A 20,078-nucleotide genomic window follows, 5' to 3' on the forward strand; every position below is an offset into this window, starting at 1 on the left:
TTTTTCATCATAAAAATCGTTTATATGGCAAAAAATAATCATGCATATGTGAAGTGGCATTTGTATTTTTTGTTTTCTCATTCATTTCATTTCATTTTTCTCTTTATGTTGGGAGATACGTAATTTGTCAGAGAAGGTTGTTAGAAATTCTCATTTCTGTTAAATAACAGCAAATGCTACAGAAAATGGTGAACTCCTTGATCTTAATTTTTCAGCCAACCAATCGAGCACCATACAAAATTCAATTTGCACCTTCTCGTTGTTCTAAGTTCTCTGGTGTAACTTCCTTCGTTCTAGCTGTTTTCGCAAAAAGCAAAAGGTGAAGACAAAAGCCACTGTTTGTCCGGGTCAAGGAGAAGCAAGCATTAGCTTACGTTCGTTTATGAATATATGTGTGATTGTCATATTTGTGTAAATACGCATAAATAAGGGAACATTCAATAAACCAAAAGAGGGAACGCGGCCAGTAGAAAATCGAGTTTCTTGATATTAATTTCTTTTCAAAATTTCGTTGGAGCTGCACAATAACAGGTCTGGCCAGAGAACTTAGAACAACGAGAAGGTGCAAATTGAATTTTGTATATTGCTCGATTGGTTGGCTGAAAAATTAAGATCAAGGAGTTCACCATTTTCTGTAGCATTTGCTGTTATTTAACAGAAATGAGAATTTCTAACAACCTTCTCTGACAAATTACGTATCTCCCAACATAAAGAGAAAAATGAAATGAAATGAATGAGAAAACAAAAAATACAAATGCCACTTCACATATGCATGATTATTTTTTGCCATATAAACGATTTTTATGATGAAAAATTGATAAAATATGATTTTTTTGCACAAATGCTACATTGATAAAATGTGAAAGATTATGCAAGAAATGATATTTTACTATTTTCATAATTTTCTAATTTCAGTTGTTACAAAATTCATAATTTATGTATGTACATATGTACATCAATATGTTATATTATATAATATACTTGTAATAATATATTATCAATTATCAATGAAAACATGTAAGCGCACTGCTCTATATGTAAGTATGTATGTACAAATATGCGTACGACCGCGCAAAATAAGTAATGCATACACAAATCTACATACATTTAAGCGTACAAATGTAAGTACGTCAGCCAATAGGCAGAATACAAACATTGTTGTACAAAAACAACAACTGTCTCAAATAGCATGAGCACCAAAAATCAATATGGTAGCCAAATCCTAAATTTGTAGTAAATCACACACCAACAACATTTTCATTCATGAACGCTGGCGCACAAGCAATAAGCTAAGTCGTTTCATTCATAAAAGCAAACGCCTTACACATCTCCCCGAGCATGCGTTTGCCTACAAGCGTCTTTTCGCGACGATGGCAAAAGCTAAAAATCATAAATTGAACAAATTTCTGATATTCCCTCTAGAAGGGAAAAGTGACAACCCCTGAAATATGAGTATTAAAATATTTTAGAATAAAAGTGACAACATAGTAAATTTGTCGATTTACAATTCAAGAAACTTTTTAAAGAAAATATTCAATATTCCTCTGATTTATGTATACAGTAAGCCCCGGTTAAGTATCACTCCTCCAATCCCTCTTATCTGCCGGTGTCTTGCTGCATCTCACTTTTTTTTTCTTAATTTTTTAAAGAAAACGGTAATTTTTTTTTAAATACATAGAAATATTTTTTTTTGGTACCACTCGCTTAAGTACCACAATCGCTTATGTACTACAAAGCACAAAAAATCTGCATCTTTGGTTTTGGCACTTAACCGGGATTGACTGTATTTGTCAAAGAATTTATGTAAGTACGTTCGATTTTTTTGTACACACATTGACTTTGCACTTGCCCATATGCGATGTATGTTTGTAAGAGTGTGTATGGCACATCTCGGATTTTCTACCAACAACACAATGTTGTGACGCTTTGTCGTCGCGTCAGTTCTTCGACAGATTGACTCTTTGACATAAAAGCAAAAAATGTGTCAACGGAGATTTCACATGAAGTAATGAGTGTACATATCTACATAAAAATACATACAAATGTGTAAACGACATAATATATGTATGTATGTCCTGTTGCACATTTGCTTCTACGCCAGTCAAATTTCTATAGGAAAATCAACTGAAATTAGTATTGAAATAAAATAGACTTTTGAGCAACAATATATTTTTTAAAATTTTATTAAAAGTAATATAGAAAGAATACATGTTTATATAAACACAATTCTGTACTTTTATGACTCCATAATGGTGTCAAGTACAATTAATTAATTATTTTAAGAAATATATCAAAATACTTTATTAGTAATAATTTAAAAGTATTTTGATATATTTCTCATAATAAAGTAAAAATGAATTAACATAAAATAATTTAAAAAATAATAAATAATATTCAATAAAAGGGAATATATTTCAAATGGCATATCAATATGCCCAGTTTTGCTCACATATTATATTCTCTTCAATATTCGTCGGTTGGTTATGTTAAGAGAGCGTATGTGTACAGATTCACCGCTGTTATAAAAGCGAAAAATGTTATTTGTTTCTCGTGCATCTGTGGTGAACTCCTTGATAAATCCCTACAAATTTTTCGCTGTCGAACCTGCACCTTCTCATTGTTTTAAGTTCTCTGGTGTGATTATCACATTTGTGTAAATACGCATAATAAGGGAATATTCAATAAACCCAAACATATGAACATATTTTTTAATATATTTTAATTATATCAGGAAGTAAAATATGCCATTTAAGTAACTGAATTTAGATATGCTAATTAATTGCAATTAATAAAATAAAAAAATTAAATTTAATTTAATTTACATGAGTTTTAGGATTCGAACGTATAGGCTCGTATTCGGATTGTGCTTAACCCCTTCACGCTTACGACCTCAGCCACCTCAAAAGTGGAAACGCTCCGCTTAGCCACCGTTTTATTGTTATCCTTTGCTCAATAAGCAATTACTCACGCAACGCACATACATAAGTTGGAAAATTTGCCTATTAAATGTTTATTTTATTATGATTTCTGAGGTTTTTATCGGTAATACAGATTTTTAATTCAGAAGGCTTTTCCTAATTATCAATTTCATATCATAGCAATTGAAAACATAAATCTAAATAGGTATGCGCAACGATTTTTCATTTAAGAATATTCGTTGTGTCTATTTATACCTTTTCGCACATTGTGTGGTGTATTTTTCTCTTTCGAAGTTATATTTTTCGATGTTCCCTCATCTGGAAATACAAATTAGTACTCAAAAAGATTTCATTTAACATTTGCTCCGCTATTCATTTACGTTCGCTGATAATATGTGAGTTATCTTGGTGAAATTGAAAGACCGTGTAATTCCAATAAGAATGTATTTTTGAGCATAAAATTGATAAAATCGGGTGAAAACCTGCCTAGACCCCACAAAACTAATATCAAGATTTTCAACATCCTGATGACTTTACTCTTTATATCATGTTCCGACCAAAATTTTTAAATGATTAGATTACATTTTATCTATTCACTAATCTTGACTGTTCTCACTGCCGTTGGAAAATTATAAAACAGCTATTTTTGACATTAAAAAATTCACATCGCTTAATATTCTTTAAAAGAAAACATTGGAATATCGTACTTTGTTATAAAAGTCGTATTGTTTTAAATATTTTCCATTTAATAGAAATAATGGACGCATATTTTGATTTGAGAAGTCAATTGTCAAGTGAATGAATTTAGATGCATTTCTTTTAACTTATTTGTTTGTTTAAATTTTTTTGTATTTGTAGTGTCTAAATCAGCTGTGATAATTTGATAAATTTCCCTAATGACAAACAGATGGCGCTAAATCAAAGTTGCACAGAGAGATCTCGTGTAGATTAGCTTCAAATCTCCTCAGTGGCCAGTGGAGATAATCTACAAAACAGCCCAAATATCGTGATTAAGTGTCGGTCGGAACATAGTATTATACATATATTGGTGATGGTAGAGGAGGAACCTTAATTGATACTATGTAGTAATGCCACAAATACATAACATCAATACACCATAATAGTAATTTCCGACTTCCCACCTATATTTAAGCCGTTTACGTTCGTCAAAATGTTTGATGTTTTGTGAAATTAAGTGGACAAAATTTAGCCTCTTCGATAGAGTTTATGTCAGATACTATGTGCGATGCCTTATTTGAGGATGATTTAAATATAGGTTTCGTTGGTGCGAAATAAAATATTGTTATAAACTAACTTAGTTTATGACTTTTAATAGAAGTTAAAGATATACAACTTTGATTGTTGCTACAGAGTATAATAGATTTATTCACCTAACGGTTGTTTGTATCACCTAAAAATAATCGAGTAGATATAGGTTTATATATATATATAAATGATCGGGATGATGAGACGAGATAAAATCCGAGTGACTGTCGGCTGTCCGTCCGTGCAAGCGATAAATTGATTAACAATTGAGACATCTTAATGAAACTTTGTACACGTGTCCCCTAGCACTGCCATGCCCACAAAACGCCATTAGTCAAAAGCCGTATTTTTGATAAATTTTTAGGAATAAGCAAAAATCCAAACCAAAACGTGACCAAGCAAAACTCAAAAATCAAAAATAAATTGAACATTCAAAATGGCCGACCTTGTCAGCATAAGTAACGGAAGTGATAACCAACGTAACACAACAAAACAATCGAAAATCGAATATTTCTAGCTTGCGAAAATTCAAAATTTGGGATACTTTCTGAACAAACCTCGTATCTAAATGTATATTTATATATTTAGAAAATTACTTGAAAATGAGTTTTCAAGTATATCAGAGCAATGTAAAAAATGAATGCCTTCCATTTCTATGCCCCCAATGATTTTCATGTAATTTTCGCTGACGGAAAGTAAATATAGTAATACAACTAAGTGAGCCTTAGAAATAAGTTAAAATAATACCAAACTTGATTGTAATCCATTCAATCATTCATTCATTCGAACAATGAAGTTGAATCTTTTCGCTATATTTCTTAATATAAAGTGTTGCTAACACCCGAAGGTATTTCCCCAGCTTTGATCCTGGCAAGTTGCAAGAGTATGAAATGTTCGATTGCACCCGAACTTAGCACTTTCTCACTTGTTTGGGATGATTTTTGTATAAGTAAGCACTACTGATACAATTTCCAAATATTATAACGAGGCAAACATAAAAATGCAAACAATTTGGTGAACTTTGTATTATTGTTAATTTGTATAATATTTTTTGTTAAATCGACTATGTAACGATATGGATGGACGCTCTGGAAGTAGAAGGAATTGAGCGTAAAATTATAGGCATAACTCTAATATTCTGCGCTTTAGTTACAAAGGGTAGGCAAACTTCACAATGGTAAATAGCAGTGCCAGCGGTAATGAAGCTCACCATGACCATCTTAAAATTGCTTGGTCAGGGCGGATAACAACTTTCGATTTGTCAGGATCACTACACAGGCCCAGCGCATCAAACGGTTTCTATCAGGGTTTTTGAGATTTGCAATGCCAATGAGAATTCGATATGAAAAGATTTTCGATCGAAAATTTTCATGCAATCATTAATACTGTCGATAACCTGCTTTACATACAGCATAAACAGCCTAAATGCAATGGTGATAGGAGTAAAATTTAATGAAATTAGTGAAATTGTTCACAAATTGAGAATAAGAGCAGTTAATGATAGATTTGGAAATCCATCACACGGTTCCAACGTATAGAATTTATCTAGTGAAAGAGAATTTTTGAGAAGTTGCAACGAGAATGGAGATAAAGGTGTGGTTCGCGCATCATTGGTAAGATTCCAATGATTTATATGTATATATATATGGTATATACCTATATGTACATATATACATTATGTACTTATATGCTACAGGAGACTCTGGATAACCACTTAAGCCATGGTTATTAACACCATTTAAGAATGCTGCCGAAAATTCTGATGAGTTATCTTCAATCAACAATTTTTCCAGATAGATTAACAAATAAACGAGTATTTGGAGTATTGATAGGACGATTCCGATGTCTCTTAGCTGTTTGTTTTTATTGTATTGCTTCAACACCATTTTAGAACAAGATATTATCAAATAAAGAAATACATTTGGAATTAAATTTAATTTATTCAACACATTTTATCTCAGCACTTTTCCGATATATGAGTTTTGGTTTTAAATTCCAATTTTAATATTTTTTTTAACTTAACTTTAAGTCTCAAATTTTGATTTTCCATCTTTTGTTTATGAAAAATTTTATTTTAGCGAGTTTCAACTTGTTCTTATCAATATTTCCCTAAATTGCGTAGAATTGATTTCAGTTAACAGTTAAGTCGGTTGTTGTTGCTACACAATTGGATTTTCGACTTGTTTTTAAAGCAAATTTTGTTTATTACGCCATTTAATACATTATTTTCATTTTGCTCAATTTTGTCATTTGCATTATCATTAGAGGCCACCGGAGATTTATTTGATGATCTAGAAACAGCCTGCGTTGTACCAAACCCTAGTGTGCCTCTCATTCCACTTCCGTAAATTACAATTCACTCACTCACTGTTCTAGGTGAGTTAGGTAAACGTGATTAGGACCACCATCAGTACTTGCAATATTTTATTTATTACGCTTATATTTAGCCTTAAATGAACTTTGTAATCTAGCGACACCTAAAAGTTAATTATCTTCTATTATATAAATTGCATGAAAAAATTACATATTTCATAAGGTAAAATATAAAAATTAGCTAAATTTGAGTTAGTGCATAGTTAGTCTACTTTGCTGTGACTATTATATTCCTGAATCACTCAAGAGCTGTAAAATAAATTAAGCAAAAAATGTATCTATATTTATAGTTTCAAAAACGATATTGGCCAAGTATTTACGGCAGTTTAGATAAAATAACTGCTGATTATGATTTGAATAACAGCGAAAGAATTGCTTTAAATAATAAAAACACAAATAGCAAATATGGACATAAACCTAGAAAGATATTTGAGCGTAATGAAATTTTAAAAAAAAATTCTACAGGCGGCCTGTCTTTCCCAACAATTAAAGACAAGCAACAGGTATGTAACAAATAGTTTACAAATAATTTGTAGTTGTTCTTTAAAAATTGAGTATTACCAAATATATAAACAGAATCATGGCAACTACGCTGAATTAATTGAATGCAGAGTTCGTATACCAACTAAAATCACTCGTAATTCTAACATTAAGTCCAGTCAAGATCTTAGACTGAGTGAAACGGATGTTCTTGGAAGAAATACACAGAATGGCAAAGGTTTCATTGCCTCTAATGGATGTCAAGCGTAAGTCAATCTAAATAAATTATCTACTTAAGAATATACAATAGCTTTCATAATGTAAATAAAAGATTCGCCTTCCTCGTAACGAACAAGATCATTTTAATTTTGTTTGTGGGTTAACTAATAATAATAATTAATAGACGTCAACTTCTATCTCAAAATTTATACATGGCGGCATAGTAAACAGACATAGGAAAATTAATTAATCTCCTAATATCAATCATTTATCATTATCATCAAAGACTGGAGGGACTGATTTTGCACCAGTTAACGCTTGCACGAACGGACGGACAGACAAACAATAGGAAATCAGTCCGTTACGTGATATATAATAAAAAAACAGATATTCAGACATATTCTAGAACCCGAAGAAAATTAATGTTATTTCGTTGTTAAGAACTAAATGATTTCAATTATAGTGTTCCTTTTCACATCGTAACTCCTGTGGCATTACATAACATATACATAGAATTTAAAATAAGTTATAATCCTCAGAATTGCGATTCTGGTCACACACCAGAAGCAGAGAACTTAAAACAATGAGAAGGTGCAGGTTCGACAGCGAACAATTTGTAGGAATTTATCAAGGAGTTCACCACAGATGCACGAGAAACAAATAACATTTTTCGCTTTTATAACAGCGGTGAATCTGTACACATACGCTCTCTTAACATAACCAACCGACGAATATAGAAGAGAATATAATATGTGAGCAAAACTGGGCATATTGATATGCCATTTGAAATATATTCCCTTTTATTGAACTATTATTTATTATTTTTTAAATTATTTTATGTTAATTAATTTTTACTTTATTATGAGAAATATATCAAAATACTTTTAAATTATTACTATTAAAGTATTTTGATATATTTCTTAAAATAATTCATTAATTGTACTTGACACCATTATGGAGTCATAAAAGTACAGAATTGTGTTTTGCCGTCGGTATTTCACATTCATGCTTCAATTTTTCTTTTCAAATGCATGTGTAAACATATGTAACAGGACATACATATATAATATTATGTCGTTTACACATTTGTATGTATTTTTATGTAGATATGTACACTCATTACTTCATGTGAAATCTCCGTTGACACATTTTTTGCTTTTATGTCAAAGAGTCAATCTGTCGAAGAACTGACGCGACGACAAAGCGTCACAACATTGTTTTGTTGGTAGAAAATCCGAGATGTGCCATACACACTCTTACAAACATACATCGCATATGGGCAAGTGCCAAGTCAATGTGTGTACAAAAAATTCGAACGTACTTACTGTGTGACAAATACAGTCAATCCCGGTTAAGTGCCAAAACCAAAGATGAAGATTTTTTGCGCTTTGTAGTACATAAGCGATTGTGGTACTTAAGCGAGAGGTACCAAAAAAAATTATTTCTATGTATTTAAAAAAAAATTACCGTTTTCTTTAAAAAATTAAGAAAAAAAAAGTGAGATGCAGCAAGACACCGGCAGATAAGAGGGATTGGAGGAGTGATACTTAACCGGGGCTTACTGTATACATAAATCAGAGGAATATTGAATATTTTCTTTAAAAAGTTTCTTGAATTGTAAATCGACAAATTTACTATGTTGTCACTTTTATTCTAAAATATTTTAATACTCATATTTCAGGGGTTGTCACTTTTCCCTTCTAGAGGGAATATCAGAAATTTGTTCAATTTATGATTTTTAGCTTTTGCCATCGTCGCGAAAAGACGCTTGTAGGCAAACGCATGCTCGGGGAGATGTGTAAGGCGTTTGCTTTTATGAATGAAACGACTTAGCTTATTGCTTGTGCGCCAGCGTTCATGAATGAAAATGTTGTTGGTGTGTGATTTACTACAAATTTAGGATTTGGCTACCATATTGATTTTTGGTGCTCATGCTATTTGAGACAATTGTTGTTTTTGTACAACAATGTTTGTATTCTGCCTATTGGCTGACGTACTTACATTTGTACGCTTAAATGTATGTAGATTTGTGTATGCATTACTTATTTTGCGCGGTCGTACGCATATTTGTACATACATACTTACATATAGAGCAGTGCGCTTACATGTTTTCATTGATAATTGATAATATATTATTACAAGTATATTATATAATATAACATATTGATGTACATATGTACTTACATAAATTATGAATTTTGTAACAACTGAAATTAGAAAATTATGAAAATAGTAAAATATCATTTCTTGCATAATCTTTCACATTTTATCAATGTAGCATTTGTGCAAAATAATCATATTTTATCAATTTTTCATCATAAAAATCGTTTATATGGCAAAAAATAATCATGCATATGTGAAGTGGCATTTGTATTTTTTGTTTTCTCATTCATTTCATTTCATTTTTCTCTTTATGTTGGGAGATACGTAATTTGTCAGAGAAGGTTGTTAGAAATTCTCATTTCTGTTAAATAACAGCAAATGCTACAGAAAATGGTGAACTCCTTGATCTTAATTTTTCAGCCAACCAATCGAGCATCATACAAAATTCAATTTGCACCTTCTCGTTGTTCTAAGTTCTCTGCTTAAACGTAATTAATTTGCCTGGTAGGAAGGTATGTATGTGACGCTGAAGTTAGAAATATATAAAGCCTTCTTGTCGCTTTGCTATTTTTGCGCGACCAGTGGAAAGCAATTTATAATGAATGCAAAATTATTGCAGAGAACTTACAGCGTGTCAAGACAATTTTACCATCAGCAAGAAAAAACTTATACGAAGAAGTGGTTTAGAATCGCAGTAAAGAAGATATTTAATTAAGAAGAAATCTTTCTCATTTCTATGGCCGTTCCCTGATTTGAAAGAAGATTTTTGTTTTTTATTTTAAACATTTTTAAAACGATAACATTGTTTGATAGCGTAATTCCTTGAATTCCTCAGGGGTAAAGAGGTGGCGGCCCTCCCTACTGGAACGTTTCTAATAGCTTTTCAATTTTATTAAATATCTTCTCACTTACTATTCAATTTTTCTGAAGAATAAGTCCAATACGACGTAGTATTTTCTAATCTCATCACATATATATTAAATTTGCTTTCTTGTTGATGTTGGGTGGAACAAATTTGTTTTGTAGGATAATTAAGTATTGTTGAGCTCTCTGGTGTCTAAATGCAAATACAGAAATAAGATCTCCGGCAGAGGCCCACTACAAAAGACTTAATGAACATGTGAACGAGAAAGCAATCTCCTCTTACACAAAAGTCTCTCTAGTCACTTATGTCGAAAAAAACCACACAATTTACCTGGTTTAAGTATTACGAATTTCGTACGACGTACCGACCATTATCTGATCTAGTAGTTGTGGTTTTGTAAAAGTCTGCACAATACTGATTCTCTGGGGTTGTAACTGATATAGGGGGAGGTCTTCTAACTCCCAAAATTTCTTTAAATGTAAACTGAGGTATTCGTTTGAGATTTCCTAAACTGGATTTGTCATGGTGGTAACTGGTTCCGTACCTAATCTACTTAGGATCCAACCGAAAATAGTATTTTGTGTCAGAAGTGTGTTTGAAATTTTCTTAATACCTGCGAGTTTTATCTGTGTTATGAGATCGCTGCCTAATAGAAGATTTATTTGAGCGGGGGTGTGGCAGTTAAGATCTGCTAACTTTAGGTATGAAACCTTTTTCCAATGCTTGCTAGTTATGTGATAGCTTGGAAGCATACTTGTTAGTTGCTTCTGCTTCAATGGGCTTATCAGCTTAGGGGGAAATTAGGGTCTTTTGTTAGAATTTTGGACTATTCTTCCGCTTATCCCCGTATTGGTTAGCTTTGTGGGCAGTTGTAGCCTATTTGGTACCCTAAACTATTAAGGCCCTAAGGTTTAACAGTTCTCCTTGGTGTTCGATGGAGACGAATGCTATGTAGTGTTTTGGGTTTTTAATGCCTTTGAGCAGCATGGTGCTTCTTGGCAATTTTCGCGATTTCGCGCTTCGGGATTTGCTGTTGCAACTAAACCCGTGGCTCTTTTCATATTTGCGTTGTTTGGGGGTGGGCTGGAAAATGTGCTGTAATTAAGCTTTGAATGAGGTCGTTTATGACAGTAATCGCAATTAAATTTGCTTTCACGCTCTTTAAGTGTATGCACATGTGGCAGGCAATTTGTATAAAGTCTTTTTGCTTTTAAAAAATTATTTCTGTCGATAATAATAAATTTATTGAATTACTCGCAAGATTTGAGCTTATGCCCGCCAGTAAACAGTTCGTATGACGTCGTTCACGACGAACAATACAAGTATATTGGATGTGAACAATTGATTTTTAAAACTGCTTCTATTTAAGTTGTTGTTGCCACTGGTTTGTGGTCTATTGCAGCTTCTATTTAGGTCGTGTTGAACGCTTTTCGTTCTGACTATTTTTTGTCTACCCTTTCTGCGATTTCGTACTAGGTAGTTAGGAAATCTTTTATTTGTGGCCACGTGAAGCATATTCTTCGTGATGAGAGCGATTGCTCCCATAGAAGTAATCATTTTTCTGGAAGTGCGGGGGTGCATATGTTTACCAGTGTAGGGTCCCAGCTGTCTGTTTGACTATTCTGTGGCGATGAAACCGACAAACAATTTGAAACAGAGGATTGAAGTTTGAAAAATTATTCACTTGTTTCCTTTTGAATTTTTGCCAAGTTCCTTGTTATCGATATTTGTTTATCGACTCATATTCTTTCGTTCTCGTATCTTGATTTAAGAGCTTCCCTTTTGTTTTGTATCGGTGGTGATACAATTTTTGTGCATTTTATAATTTTTGGTGGTTAATGTAAACGGTTGTAAACATGTCTCGAAAGGACGTGCATTGTTCATAATCACTATGAAATATTTCTGTGTCACATGCGGGCACCTTGAGGTGGATGCCTGAACTTGTCTCTTGACTTTGTATTGTGCTTGTGGCAGCTCTATTTGCTGATGTGCAGTAGGTCCAATTGCTTTAATTAGTTTTAGTTCATCAGAAATCATTGCTTTAGTTTCTTTAAACTGGTCTAAGCAGTTTTCGTATTTGGCGTAAGCCGAAGATTTGAAATTTTCTGGTAGATCTGAATCGTCAGATTCTACGATTGCGTCATATGCAGCTAGGAGACGTGACCAAAAATTGTCAAGATTTTCTTCTTTGATTTCTAATACCGATTCAGAATTGTCTTGAATCAGCGAAGGTGGGAATCTAGTGTAGTATCTTATTAAACTCTGTCTTTACCCCTTTTTTGTTTTTGTTTTGTAGCACCTTGCTTGCAGCGAGTAGCTTCTGCTGGTGTGCATGACCTTTTTTCGGCCCAAATCATATTTGGTACTTTTAGAGACTGTATTGTTTTAGAATCTTTTGAGTCTGAGCTCATTTAGAAATTGTACTCTAATAAAATTAAAATTCCTCAGTGTCGACTGATGAATAATTTAAAAAATATCTTTACATATATAATTGTGTAAACGAAAGCTCTCTTTAGAAAATAGAGTTTTTCACTTCGAACAAAATTAATATTAATTTCCGTATATATGTACAACCGCAACTTTTTTATGTTAATTACAGTTTATACTAGTGCAATTGAGAGCTCGTTGAAGAGATCAATGCACTTTGTACCTATGTACGAATATGCACGAGTTATTTGTTCTGAAAAGCTTTGTATGCAATCTTGCTTGCTTGTAGGCAGTATAAGTTTAGTTTAAACCAATACAAGTATGTATACATAATTGAGCACTAACAATAAACTGTTACGAATTATGAAATTACACATAATTTTCTCAATTGTATTTTTCAAACGCAAATGACTTGCATCTGTCTTTTGTATTTTTATTTGCCATTTTGGGATTTTTTTATTACCACTTATAACAAATATGTTTTCTTATTCGCACTCATTCAATAAGACCAAGTGAGATGGCAAGATCTATTAGTTTGGGAAATTTGAAATTGATTAAAATAGAAATATCCTATAAGTGTACGTTGGTGTTAGTGTTTGAAGAAAATATGTGTAATTGTGTTGAAACTTCTGGGGAAAGTGATTAGCTATGGCTGGTAGGGTATTTACATACATATTATATTAAGAGAATATCTTGCACATTTACAAAATTAATAAAGTATACCTTATGTATAACAACCCAGCCAGCTGATAGTGGTTAAAAAAACCGGTTCTAGTTAATTTTCACTTTCAGCGGGCGCTACAAGTGGATTATGATAGCTAAAATAAGATATGAAATTTTTAATTTCTATTTTATTACGTTTTCTGGTGAAAACTGCATCAATAGTGGTCCCTCTTTTTTCGTTGGATTATTCCTACCATTAATCATTTTTAAAGAGAATTTATCTTTGAGGAACTGTAGTAATGGCGCAGCTTCTGGTAATGAAAAATTTACATTAAAATCACCTGCGAGAATTACCGACTGTTCACAATACTATACGCGTTCTCCAATAATATCGTCCAGAGTCCTTGAAGCATTTGGTAACAGATAAATAGCTTTTATAATTAATTTCATACTACTGCATATAAGTTCCAAATTCTTGCTGATGTTTATACCGTGACATCAGTCACACTTAAGTAAGGAGCTTTTATTCGCAAATAAGGAATAACGACGTAATATCTGTCCGTTTCATTACGATAGATGGCAACACCTGAATTTCGAATTTCATTACGTTGAAGTCTCACAACAAATTCGAAATTTGGTACTTGTACAGGAGGTTTTTCATGGCTTATAAACATATATATATATTCTGATAACATATAACAATTTATATTTTGGAAGACTCGATCAGTAAAATCATTGGCGTGTGCACGAAAACTTTGACAACTAAATATTATTGTCAAAATATCTTTTTTCGAATTAATAAAGCTGAATACTTGTTTATCTAATGTGCAAATTGGATTGCTCGAAATTTGATCATTTAATTATTTTGAAATCTCGATAATATTAAGCTGGTTTCCCTCTTGATCCTCTGGAACAAGTGGAAGTACTGGATCGCTACCTCATATCTCCTTTTGAAATTGGTTTAAAATTATTGTTATCATTGTGGAGCATGAAAATATGTTTTCCGCGAAAAACAGTAACGAACCTTCACATAACCTCTATTCAACTGCGTCTCCTGAAGTCTCCTTTTCACAAATTTTATTTATTCAAGGATGAAAAGCGACAGGCAGCAACTGTAAAATATTAACATGCACTCGTTCTAGTGGCACAGTTATTTAGACAGCACACAAAGACGACATCGCGACACGGCAGCGAAATTTTCTTCGAAGGCAAATGTCGTCTTGAAACCAGCTTCTGGAATATTTTGAAGACGGCAGCGACATATCAAAATTAACTAGAAATGGTTTTGATTTAGCAACTGCGACAACTGCAAGCCTGCTGCCGTAAAGTCGTATTGTTGTCTAAAAAAGAGGAGATCCCACTAAATACTAATTTTAATTTATGTCATTGCCATACATTTTAATTAAAGGTGAATGAATTATGAATACGAACGTTGCATTTTTTAATACTTTTAGGTTTTTCTTGAAATACTGTTTACTTTTATATAAACATCAATATATTTGGTATACAGCACTAATTTATTTAGTTGAACAAATCCGCCAACTTCTTCCAAACCCATACAAATTGTACAGGGTTTTCCAATAGAAGTGATATAATTTACAAAACAAAAAAAGAACACACTAATTGTTAAGAAAATTCAAATGTTTTTTATTTAATGTGAAGTACAATCGATACAGTTAGGTTCTGAATAGAACACCATTCAAGTAGCCTCCACGACTTCTTTTGCAGGAACGAATTTCATTAACCCTATATTCGAGTACTGTTGCCAATAGATCAAGTCATTTATCTGAATAGCACGTTCAATATTGACTTCTACAGCTTTAGGAGAGTCTGGTTTATTGCTAAAGACCAATGACTTCAAATAACCCCACAAGAGGTAGTCTAAATGTGTTAAATCACAACTTCTTGGAAGCCATTAAATGTCACAATTTCTTGAAATTACCAAACCAAACTGTCAATTTAGGTGAATGTAATGGTTGTTCATAGGTAAATAATTTGGGGATTTTTTTCGCACCAGAATCGACACTTTTGTTTATTTATCGTACCACTCCCTATAACCATAATGACCATAAAATGGCAAAAGCGCACGAAAAGTTGCAATTGGAGATGGGTTAGTTTGATAATAAAATTAAATAATTTGTAAACGTAGTTCTTGCATATATCTTTCCATGATGATATTATAAACATGCCTGAATACAAAAAAAAAAAATTACAGATTATGACATATTAAAAATGGCCGAAATGACTAAGAAATCATATTAATGCTGGAAACAGTCACTGACACAAAACCGTAGACCGAATCAGCTGATACAACCTATCTTATGAGAGCGCAATGTAAATGAACACTCACCGCCGCTTCTACAGACCGTACGGTAGAATATCCGCGAAAATTGGATTTTTCCCATAGAAACGAGTGAGTTGAGAGTGAGAGAGCAATCTCTTGCAACGCAGAGTTACCAGTTTCGATATTTTGTAATAATTTAAAAATAAACTTGAATATATTGGAAATATTCTTAAAATAACTCAAAACACAGTCGAATACACCTATTTATAAAAAGGTAGACTACTTTTAATAGTTGGATTTTAGTTTTGAACTTTAAATGACGAAAAAGTATATATACTAAAAAACTAAATGTGTGAAAAATCGTGTATACAAATGGAACAATAGCAACAGTGATGAAATGAAAACCAAAGAGAACAACTGATTTCTGCGACTACGGGCAAAACTTTTGAAAAATTTGGTTTGATACGGGCGGTAAGTATGGAAAGAAGGAATACTGGTGACTGTTTGAAGCATTAGCCTCGCTCCGGTGTCTGCTTGTTCTATGCTATGTTCAGCACACAAGCAGCCTCTTATACTATAACTTGTTTAAAGTAGTTGAAAATTTTCACAGCAACAAGATATGAATTGAATAGCGGAACGAAAATTTCAGCGGTGCTTCCGAATTTCTTGCTCTGCTGCGCCAAACGCGGGGAATTTGCCTGGTAGGTATGTATGTATGTATGTCATGCTTAACATACACCCTAGCCACTGCGTGTTAAATGTTTAACCAGGGCCGCAGAGATCAAAACAGGTTCGAGGGGTAAAATGGAGGGGGTCCCTCTCTACAGAAACGTTTCTAATAGTTTATAAATTTTATTTACTCCCACTTACTACTTCAATTTTAATGAAGAATAAGTCCAATACGACATAGTGTCTTCTGATCAAATCACATCTGTATTAAATTTGTTATCTTGTTGATGTTGGGTGGAAAAAATTTAATTTGTACGTTTTTGAAAATCAATAATGTGTAATTCAGTTCATAAATGACAATCTTCACCACTTTCTCCATACGCGTGTGAGAAGGCATCCCTGTTGCACTCATTCAGTAGTGTCATAAAAAACATATAGCTAAACTCCTCTAATTTTCCTAATCATCAGCTGAGGCAGCTTTGCATTTTCGGATTCCTTATTTAAAATATTTTTAAATTTTAAACAAAACAATTTTTGCATTATTTGATACATAGTACATTAGTTTATCGATTTATAAAAAGTAAGAGACTACCAAAGTTTATTGTAAATCCAAGTCCCTTAGGATGATGGGCCCACAAACGGTTGTTGTTATTACATTTTCAGTGCTATTTTATGCTTATGTTGATAAAATAACATTAGATTTGTTAGATCTTTGAATGATTTTACATCACACATCATCACATCTTAGCGGCAACTCTACTGATGCCTGTTGTCGTAGGCAAAATTAACTAGAAATGGTTTTGATTTATAGTCCAGTCATTTAAGCTTAAATTAGGTAAGAATCTCGGAATTCAGATACCCAGCTGTAACTATGTAAATACTTGTATATTGACACCCTAAAAGTTGTCTCAAAATCTACATATGGCAGGGTGTACGCAACTATTAAATTTCAAGGTCAAAGGTCACAAAAATTGGGTTTTTGCGCTTTTTTTGTAAATATCTCATTTCCTATGGGTTTTTTTCTATTGGTATTTATTATCAATATTGTAGAATACAAAATTCTCTACAAATTTTGTTTAAAATTTTTTTCATACGGTGAACCGTTTTCGAGATAGAGGGCTTAGAGCGCGCGGTCACAGCCTCACTTCAGGTCAACCGGTGCCTCCGATCAAAAACGCGCCATATATAGTTGATGAACTATCGATAAATCAATGATTATAAATATTTGTCAATTTTTATTAACTATTATATTATATTTTATCATTTTTTCCTAACCTATCCACTTTTTATTCAGTATTAATTTATTTAACACTTACCTGGCCATGAAATTGCAGAATTGTTAATGAAAATATAGGAATTATATTTGAATTTAAACCTTATTAATATTAATAACTTTTTACATGATAAAAAATAAATAAAAAAAATTTATTAAAAAATATCATTCAATACATTTATTTTTATTAAAAGTAAAAAAAAGGAATAAAGGGTACAAAAACTACAATTTATAATTTTAATCATCTTCTTCCTCTTCATCGTCGTCTTCCGGCTGCTGGTAAATTTCAAACTGGTTTTCATTATCGTCTTCAACGACATTTGTTTCAAGTTCTTCCATGATTTCGGGGTCAAAAGTTCCATCTTCGTTAATGTCGCTCTGATATGGTAGAGCATTGAGACAAGCTTGGCTATTACATTGGCCACAAGCTAAAGAGCATTGCAAGCCCGCTTTCCTGCATCCGCATCGCGAACCACAACCACTCTTGCAGTTGCAGAAAATTGTATTTAGCAAATGTTCTGGAGCAGGTGGTAAAATTGTCATGATAGGCTCCAGAAAATCGTTTCGCATTGCCCAACCCCATACCTGGGGTTCCAAATCATGCCCTAACCAAGTTTGAACTTGATAATATACACGTTCGAAAGGTTGATGAGCAGCTGCACTTGTTGGTGGAATATTTGAAAGCTGCACAGGTTTATTAAGTTTTGTAGACTTGACGTAATGCATATAACGAAGATGATCGAGACTTTTCACAGATTTCGGAGCATTATAGACTGCCAATAAGGTTTGAGTTCCACTCTCTAATAATCTCTGGGCCGAACAATTTTCTTCCTCAAATGCTGCAGCTAGTTCATCCAAATTGGTCAGTTTCTCAAAAACTTTTAAAAATGTTTTTTTTCCCTTTTTAAAAAGCGCAGAAGTTGTGTCACATCCACTTAATGCGTGCAGAAATAAAATATGTGTTTTGGAATGAGGATAATTATCAAAACTTTTAGTCGAGTATATCTCCGTTTTTACATTGCCTTTCCCAACTTTTTTAAAGAAAATTTCTTGTTCGTAAGACAGCCCAATTAAAATGATGAGTAAATCAATATCTTGTCCTATTATTTACAAATTTACAGATTTTAAAGAAGATGCACTTAATTATTTTCTAATTAAAATGTCATTAGTGTTAATGGGAATATAATTATATAATAGTAAGATTTAAGTTTTTCCCTTCATTATTTTTTAATTTTAGGAAACGGTGATCAGTATTATTGAATAGATAAAGATTTAAGGCATGAAGAAAATGATAAAATATAATATAATAGTTAATAAAAATTGACAAATATTTATAATCATTGATTTATCGATAGTTCATCAACTATATATGGCGCGTTTTTGATCGGAGGTACCGGTTGACCTGAAGTGATGCTGTGACCGCGCGCTCTAAGCCCTCTATCTCGAAAACGGTTCACCGTATAAAAAAAATTTTTAAACAAAATTTGTAGAGAATTTTGTATTCTACAATATTGATAAAAAATACCAATAGCAAAAAACCCCTAGGAAATGAGATATTTACAAAAAAAGCGCAAAAAACCGATTTTTGTGACCTTTGACCTTGAAATTTAATAGTTGCGTACACCCTACCATATGTAGGTTTTGAGACAACTTTTAGGGTGTCAATATACAAGTATTTACAGACTTACAGCTGGGTATCTGAATTCCGAGGTGAACTTACTATAATGACTGGACTATTAGCAATTGCGACAACTGCAAGCCTGCTGCCGTAAAGTCGTGTTGTTGTCTAAAAAAGAGGATATCCCACTAAATACTAATTTTAATTAATGTCATTACCATATGTTTTAATTAAAGGTATATGAATATGAATCTTGTATTTTTTAATACTTTTAAAGAACACACTAATTGTTATGAAAATTCAAATGTTTTTTATTTAATGGGAAGTACAATCGATACAGTTAGGTTCTGAATAGAACATCATTCAAATAGCCTCCATGACTTCTTTTGCAGGAACGTATTTCATTAACCCAATATTCGAGTACTGTTGCCAATAAATCCAGTCATTTATCTGAATAGCACGTTCAATATTGACTTCTAAAGCTTTAGGAGAGTCTGGTTTATTGCTAAAGACCAATGGCTTCAAATAACCCCACAAGAAGTAGTCTAATTGTGTTAAATCACAACTTCTTGGAAGCCATTTAATGTCACAATTTCTTAAAATTACCAAACCAAACTGTCAATTTAGGTGAATGTAATGGTTTTTCCAATGCTTGCTATTTATGTGATAGCTTGGAAGCATACTTGTTAGTTGCTTCTGCTTCAATGGGCTTATCAGCTTAGGGGGAAATTAGGGTTTTTTGTTAGAATTTTGGACTAATCTTCCGCTTATCCCCGTATTGGTAAGCTTTGTGGGCAGTTGTAGCCTATTTGGTACCCTAGACTATTAAGGCCCTAAGGTTTAACAATTCTCCTCGGTGTTCGATGGAGACGAATGCTATGTAGTGTTTGGGTTTTTATTGCCTTTGAGCAGTATGGTGC

General features: G+C 32.6%; 1 protein-coding gene across 4 annotated transcripts in view; it reads left to right on the forward strand.

Annotated features, from left to right (window-relative positions):
- LOC106622153 (uncharacterized) overlaps positions 1 to 20,078 on the forward strand; it is a 737,325-nt gene that overhangs the window by 56,796 nt on the left and 660,451 nt on the right. For all 4 annotated transcript variants that reach the window (XM_070112913.1, XM_070112916.1, XM_070112915.1 and 1 more), the window contains exons 4-5: positions 6,848 to 7,060; positions 7,134 to 7,303. In XM_070112913.1, coding sequence (XP_069969014.1) covers positions 6,848 to 7,060; positions 7,134 to 7,303 — 383 coding nt within the window. The remainder of the gene's footprint in view (positions 1 to 6,847; positions 7,061 to 7,133; positions 7,304 to 20,078) is intronic.

This window comes from Bactrocera oleae, chromosome 2 (assembly GCF_042242935.1).
Source record: "Bactrocera oleae isolate idBacOlea1 chromosome 2, idBacOlea1, whole genome shotgun sequence".
Lineage (NCBI taxonomy): Eukaryota > Metazoa > Arthropoda > Insecta > Diptera > Tephritidae > Bactrocera > Bactrocera oleae.